This window comes from Beta vulgaris, chromosome 6 (assembly GCF_026745355.1).
Source record: "Beta vulgaris subsp. vulgaris cultivar EL10 chromosome 6, EL10.2, whole genome shotgun sequence".
Classification (NCBI taxonomy): domain Eukaryota; kingdom Viridiplantae; phylum Streptophyta; class Magnoliopsida; order Caryophyllales; family Amaranthaceae; genus Beta; species Beta vulgaris.
In genome coordinates, this window is record NC_079207.1 from 71,558,866 (window position 1) to 71,566,544 (window position 7,679).

General features: G+C 35.3%; 1 protein-coding gene across 2 annotated transcripts; it reads left to right on the forward strand.

Moving 5' to 3' along the window:
- Window positions 1-663: 663 nt before the first annotated feature.
- Window positions 664-7,540, forward strand: LOC104897981 (protein TWIN LOV 1). 2 transcript variants are annotated; one of them, XM_010684965.4, is made up of 8 exons: window positions 664-1,099; window positions 1,346-2,001; window positions 2,730-2,937; window positions 3,033-3,097; window positions 3,977-4,056; window positions 4,224-4,279; window positions 4,383-4,441; window positions 6,949-7,540. In XM_010684965.4, exons 2-8 carry the CDS (start codon window positions 1,425-1,427, stop codon window positions 7,050-7,052), a joined length of 1,149 nt encoding a protein of 382 aa, XP_010683267.1. In that variant the 5' UTR covers window positions 664-1,099; window positions 1,346-1,424; the 3' UTR covers window positions 7,053-7,540. The 2 variants fall into 2 exon arrangements, with proteins under 2 accessions (XP_010683267.1, XP_010683266.1); XM_010684964.4 differs by having other exon boundaries at window positions 668-1,099; window positions 4,378-4,441.
- Window positions 7,541-7,679: the final 139 nt, after the last annotated feature.

Consider the following 7,679-nt stretch of genomic DNA (forward strand, 5'->3'; position numbering starts at 1 on the left):
GGCTATTTTCTTCAACGACCTGTGATATTGTATTGTGATAATATCTCTGCTACTTATCTCACTGCTAATCCAGTTCATCATGATCGAAGCAAACATATTGATGTTGATTACCATTTTGTTCGTGGAATTGTTGCCAAGGGAGACTGGGAGACCTTATTGTTCGTTATGGTCCTAATCAGTCTTAGGTTGCTGATATTTTTGCTAAGGGCATATCTACTGGCTTGTTTATTAAACATCGTTCCAACCTATCCATTGTTTCACCTCGTAAAAATTGAGAGGGTAAAGAATAGATAGGACTTTTCATAGCCTTAGGTCTGTATTGTAAACACTATATATATTGAATGTCGGATTAACCTAATTAAGTTAACATAATTATTCTCCACACTTGTACAAAAATAAACCCTTTAATAGTTCTACTAAAATAACACATGGGAATATGCTCTATTACTGTGTTGGATTATTGAATTTGCATACCTAGCATTTTTCATATTATATAGGTTAATCCTACTCAGATCTCCATCAGCCTAATCCACACATCACTACATCAGTCTCACAACAAGCCAACATCAACTTCAAGTTTGGTCCACAATTCCCCCCCACCAGGTTGAATCACATAACTTATGGTAATGGATAACTGACTATTTTACCATAAGCTCCATTTTCATAAGCAAACTAAATCCTAAGATGAGTATTAACTAATTCACCCTTGAAAAAAACTAAATTATTTTTGGAAACCTAAATTAAGACATGTGAACATATTAAACAGTTCTACTAATAAAGTGTAATAAGTTAAGATCAATTGAGAAAGTTGAAGCAAAAAAATCCATTTCAAATTAGATTGCTATAAGTTGCAACCTCTATTTTCTCTTTTAGACTTTCACATCATCCACCCTCCAATCATAACTAAATGTTTCGAATTTTCTTTGCATATTTATAAACCAGAAGCTGTTGATTGATGGGCATTTATTTGTCTTTCATTAACACTGTTTTTAATCCACAAGTTTCAACAGATATTTTCAATTCTACATTTGACGGGGTCGAAGTTCTTCACCACAACTTCACACTCTAAACAACTTTAGCCCATAAATCGAAAAAAAAGGTAAAGTCTTGATGTTTTTATGTAGAACTGTATATTACCCAAGTTGCAGATTTTCATGTTATTTTTATTTTCTTGATACATGTAGTAGTTTTTGTTGTTGTTGAACATATATGTAGTAGTTTTTGTTGTTGTTGAACATATATGTAGTAGTTGATAACTGATTATGTATGTTTTCTTGATATGATGTGATACAATATTTGTTTGTGTTGGTTAGTTTTAATTGATTGAACTATTATTATTCAACAGAATTAGCTGGTATTGCTTGCTTAAGTTGCCTGATGGGATTGGATTGTTGCTTCGATGTAAGAAAAGAAGGAAAGGGATTATGGAATCACAATTGGAATTAATTGAACAATCAGTTACTACCCATTACTCAAATTGGGTTTTTGAAGCTTTAGATGAATTGCATGATAAATTTATTATAACTGATCCTTGTATATCTGGTCACCCAATTGTGTTTGCGAGCCGGGGTTGCTTGGAAATGTTTGGATATTCAAAAGAAGAGGTGGTTGGGAGAAATGGGAGGATGTTTCAGGGGCAGGGGACCTGTAGAAGAACAGTGATGGAAATTCGAGAGGCTATTCGAGAAGAAAGAGCAATTCAAGTTAGTTTGTTGAATTATCGTAAAGATGGGACGCCCTTTTGGATTTTGTTTCATATGAGTCCGGTTTTCAGTGAGGTTGATGGGAGGGCAATTCATTTTGTTGCTGCTCAAATCCCGATTTTGAGGAAGCCATTGCGTTTGAGGAGTGGGCATGGGAGAAATGAATTGTGCACTTGTGAAGATGGGATAAAGTCGAGGGAGATTTTACTCGGGTCTTGTAGAAAAGAGGTGCTCAGGGATTCTGTATTAGAATTGTGTCACGGCTTAACACTTGATTCAGTCTCTGATGCGGATGAAGGTATGTCGATTTTGCAACTAGAGATTTGTTTACTGAAGTCTCTTGTTTATCTTGTTGTATTCATATTAGATGAATGATCCTGCTTATATTTAAAGCAAGTGCTTGCAGTTTATAGTTTTAATTCTGAGTGCTTAAAGCTTGTGCTTGTTGGATCAGTTGCTAGGATAATTTGTTTGAGTAAATGATGAATATGGAGCTTGGCTTTTCACATTGCTAACTCAATGCTTAACAAGTAGTGTAATCTAAATAAATTTAGCTTATTTCTGTTTTGCTCCTTTTCTTTAGTAACCATGATGTGTTGCCAACTTGACCACAATGTTTCGCATACTGTTGAGATTGCTTGTACTCCATTTGACCTGGAAAACTAGTCTCTTACTGACTTGGGCATTGCTTTAAACTTTATTTGTGATCATCTATGTTACTCGGACTTTAGATACTTGTGTCAGGCATACATATATGCCCGAGTTCCCGACTCAACTATCTTATGAAATATTTCCATGAATTTGGCTGAAAATGAAGTGCTGAAGTGTCCATAAGCATGTCAAAGTATCAAGGAACCGACACAAGTACTTGATGTAATATGAAGAGTTTGAGTAACATAGAAGTTCATATTGTTTTCATCCCAAATTGATTTGATAATTTTCTTTAGCCTGCATCAAAGCATTCCACTCTGCATCATAGAATTCTGTTCATATGTGGCCTCTTACATGTTTTATTGTACTTAACAGGAGTAGAGGTTGAGGAATTATGTGAGGCAAGTGATCTTGATAAGCAAAAGGCTTCCACTTCTATTGACAATATTTTGTCAGTGCTAACTCGGTACAGTGCATTACGAGGCAAATCTGTTTCTAAAAAGAGATGCTGTGTAGAGGGGCAGAGCCTTCTTAATTCTGCCTTATTAACATCTCTTGGTAGAATCAAACAGAGCTTTGTACTGTGAGTTTTTTAAATACTCTCTTTGTTACCTCTCTTATTGTATCAATACTGAATAGGCTGTTATTTTCTGATCAAACTTTTTCAATGGTTTGCAGAATTGATCCGTACATACCCAACATGCCTATTGTTTATGCAAGTGAAGCTTTCTTGAAGCTAACTGGTGGGTAGTGGCTCCCTGATCAAGCTTTCTATTGATGACGATATCCATTTCTCGTGAATAATCGGACAATGATAATATCAAATATGTATAGTTGTCCCTTCCTTCTCTGGCATTAGTATGAATAACAAGTGCATACCCTAAGATCCAGCCCTTTCATCTCGTATCTTGGTGGTGTCTAGTCGTGAATCTAGATGTTCTTTTTTTGAACAGAAGACCGAGAACTCTGCATACTATCTGTGAGAAATCAGAGTTAAAAAGAGTAGGCTTCTTAAATTCATGCTTAGCTTAGTCAAAATAGGTCGGGGAAATGACTAATCTGGGTTTCTTCTGAGCAAATCTCTAGAGCTGTTGGTTGGACTGTTTATACACTCCTTGCAAAATGGTTATTAAATTATGCTACTTCAGAACTTTGTAGAAAAGTTGACTTTCTTAATAAGTGTATTACTTACGGTTTATGGTTCTATTCCCGAAATGTACCGACTTAGATTGAGTATTTGAGGGAACGGGGGAATAATGTATCATAAAGGTGCAATTAGCGAAACCATGCCATATTATCTCATGTAGAGGGGTCAGAAACAATGTGACAACTTTGTCTGAATTGAGGGAATATATGGCATACCAAAGAAATATCCTGAGGAAGAACCGAAGAAGAATTGGAGACTATCTTATTAAGGAACTTATTCATCCTGAAGATTTTTAAAGGAACCTTTTGCCATATAATTGCATTACAGTCATTTAGTTTCTTATTTGATTGTTCCTGATTAAGTGAAATATGAGCAATTTTCCACTCAGTAATCTTCTTGCTTATCAGCAAGCTGTTGGTACATCGAACTCTTGTCAACCTACTTGTGATCTGAATAATCTGATGTTGTCCTGCAGGTTATGATAGACATGAAGTGTTGGGACGCAAGCATAGGTTCGTGAGTGGCTCAAATACAGATCCATCCATCTTGCTGCAGGTAGTTTCTCTTAGCACCAGCTTTCCTTAGTATGGATTTGTTGCCACTTATAGTTGGGTGTATTTATTTTATTATATCATACCTTTCTGCTGTCAAGCATTCCCTTCTTTTACTCCCTTATAATTGTACTTTATTAGCTAGTTTTTCGTTTCAATGTTTTTGTGCAGATTAATGAGTGTATTCAAAATGGAAAACCATGCGCAGTACGAATCCTAGATTATAGGTACCTTATTTTAGTCAGTAGTTTACTTTCTTAATGAGAAGCTTATCAAGAATTTAGCGTTGTAAGATAAGTATTTCATTGGGTGATCGTCTTTTCAGAAAAGATATGACCTCATTTTGGAATCTGCTTCATATATCACCTATACGAAATGCTTCTGGAAAGGTAATACTTCTATTTAAGTTGCAAAATTTGTTTGCCTGAGACTGAGACTGAGACTGCTTTTTATTAATTATCATCCATCAACTACAAACTGTTCATCAAGAAATTTGGTTGATTCATATATCTTAGTCTTGAGGGGATCATGTGTCTTAATATGTGGATTTTCGCCCACCCAGAAGAAATCATGATTAAGGAACTCTTTTGCTTCTCGAGAGCAGGTCTCCTATCCTTGGAACATCTAATTGTTCTTTCATGGTTGTTCAAATGCTTGCAGAATGCATGAAATGTTGCATGTACTTGCTCTGTACCAATTGTGGATTTTAACCCTTGACTTGTGGGTCGACCTGGCCAGCTGCTTTCGTTTAAAGAACCCTTGACCTAGGACCAGTGCCGGTCCTGAGTTTTCACGGGCCCTAGGCAAGATAATAAAATAACGCCCTTTATATCTAATTAAATGCTAAACACATACTTTTTTTTAGATGAAAATTAGCTAAACCCATAATTCTATTACCAATTACACATTTCATAACATTAACCAAATACTATACTGCTAGTGAATATAGAAAGATGCATTGTTCTTTTGTCCAACTCACACACTTATGTTGTCATCCTATCATCTGGAAATATATGTTCTCTTCCAAAATTTATACTGGAGGATCAGCGAGTTGATAGAAAATAATTAGTATTATCTAGTTGTGACTTGTGAAACATCTAACATGTATTCAAATTATACTTTGCAAAATAGTAAAGCATGAAACATTGTACAAAGTCAATATAAATGATTAGAAAAGGATAACTACATCATTGATCATAATATCTCTATGATAACTAGTGAAGCATTAATTATCAAAAAGTAATAATAAGTGAAGCATCAAATATTTGTCTAACTTATGATATAAAATCGTATTATTCAAATAATTATATCAATGAGCTAGATCACTATACGATAATAACAACATTTTAGATTAATGGAGTGAAAAATAATTAAAGATTGGAGAAGTCAAAGAGTTGTCAATCAATAACATTTTAGATTAATATTCGCTACACAGTACTGATTCTTATTATTATTATTGTATTAGGATGAAGTATTATTATTGTATTAATATTCACTCCCGGCCTATGCCCAGGGCTGGCCCTGCCTAGGACCCGTGTATAATATGTTGCAATGTGTAATAGACTCGCCTAGGGGGGCAGGGGTATTTTAGTAATATACACTAGCTACTATGTTAGCTTGGGGAATAAGGCAAATACAACCTAAATAAAGGAAATTAGGGAAAGAAGGGGGTATGAAGAAAATATTGGAGGATTTAGTAGGTTTAGGTTTGGGAGAGAAACAAGCCTCTTGAATGCTTGTTAAGTTGTTACTATATTATCACGGTCAAATTCCATGTTAGCAATCAAATATCAGTTTTACTCCTTATTGATGCTAGTTCATTACACAATGACACATCCTTCAATTTCATAGACAAGTGCATCGCCAAAGGTTGTTATTTATCCATCTTGTATCTGATTAGTATGTCTGAGTTATGAACTCTGCACCCTCAGTTCTCCATGTACTTGTGTGAATGGGAGGTTATTATTAGAGACCTACTGTTTGTTGATGCCTTGATGGCACTTGTCCATGCTGTAGTTTTCTTTGTAACTTGCGCATAATTGAAGATTTGAGGCTTCTGTCAAATAATGGTCCATCTCAATGTGCCTGGCTAATCACAAAGATATATACTTCCTCCGTTGTGAAATAAGTGAAACATTTTTCTCATTTATGCGAGAGCTTTTTGAGACATGTGTTTCACTTATTTTAGAACGAAGGAAATATATACAAGACTGACTAAAGACCTCTAATAGGAAACTTATGAGTTGCACTCCAAGCACATATCACTTGCCTTATAGTATTAGAAAGTTTTCTAAATCCATACTCCCAATATTTACACGAGCGCATTCACATTCACAAAATCTGTCCTGAACGGAAACTTCGTGCCTTTGTGGAGTCTTTGGCTCAATACACTTGACACCTCTTACAGAGTGTTTGGTTGGAAGGTGAAAATGTTTCGTTTCTATTTTTCTTTGTTTGGTAAAGGGTACAAATAATTCTTTCAAGCATGATAATATCTTCTTCTTATGAAGGAAATCATACCACATCTTCGCCCTTATTCCTTACCTTCCTCTTTATCTTCTCCTATCCTCTCTCCCCAAATTTCGTTTTCCTCGTAACTTTTCTTGTGAGGAACCAAACAAAGGATGACTAATTCACAATTAGAAAATTGTGATTCATTAAAAATGTGTTATTTCCGAACAAACATAGTGAATTAGTGATATGGCTTATAATCCACTGTCAACGGTCACTAAACATGAATTTATTGATCAGGGAAAGGAGATAGGAGACTTGATTGGTAAGCTGGATTTGCAACAATATCAAATAATAAATCGTCTGTTATTTCTATCTTGTTTTGTATAATCATAGGGATCCAAAACGCTTGATTTAAATTGTTTCAATGCATATAATTCTGCAGGTAGCATACTTTGTCGAGATTCACAAAGAAGAAGAGCATATGAACCAAGACGGCCAAGCACTGAACGCGGAATTGAGGCAGCTTGGTGCTATAGCTTCAGTTAAAGTTGCTGTAAGAAGTGCAACGATGGGTTCTGGCTCATCTCGGCGATAGGAAACGAGAAAGCATTCGCATATTGGCATAGGACTTCTTGCTCAACTATTTGGCCTTTGTAAATTGTTACATACTCCTGTCTTATGTCTTATGGAGAGGGTAAAGAGAATGATTGATATGTCTTAACAAACAAGTAAGGGAATTGAGCTAGTTGATTCTCTTACCCTTTCCTAAAAACCCCAAACCAAACGCCCCCTTAGTTCTTTATGATCTTCATGGACATCATCGTGTTGTAGAAGTAAAGCTTAGGTCAGACATCTTTGGAACTCGGAAGGACTGATATTCACCATCTTGTTTCTGCTTTTATCCTGCCAAATGTACAAAATCTTGTGTAAGATAAGAATTGTTAAAAAAAAAATTCACACACATATATATATATATATATATATATATATATAGACTTTTCGTGTGTTTATTGATGTTATTCTACTTTAGGTAAGACTGGTAATGGAGCTCTGTGGGTTACTACCAAGGTGAAAGCGTTATTGCTGAGGACTGATCAGAAAATTGAACTATAATTTAGCAGGAGTTCAACACTTCAAGCAAGCAGTTATTTCGTTTATACGATAACCTAAGGC

Excerpts from the sequence above, each read along its gene's own strand:
- LOC104897981 (XM_010684964.4), top strand. The coding sequence starts at position 1,425 with ATGGAATCACAATTGGAATTAATTGAACAATCAGTTACTACCCATTAC. Across the intron at positions 3,098-3,976 it reads AGCTTTCTTGAAGCTAACTG|GTTATGATAGACATGAAGTG; the intron begins GTGGGTAGTGGC and ends GTTGTCCTGCAG. Across the intron at positions 4,057-4,223 it reads ATCCATCCATCTTGCTGCAG|ATTAATGAGTGTATTCAAAA; the intron begins GTAGTTTCTCTT and ends GTTTTTGTGCAG.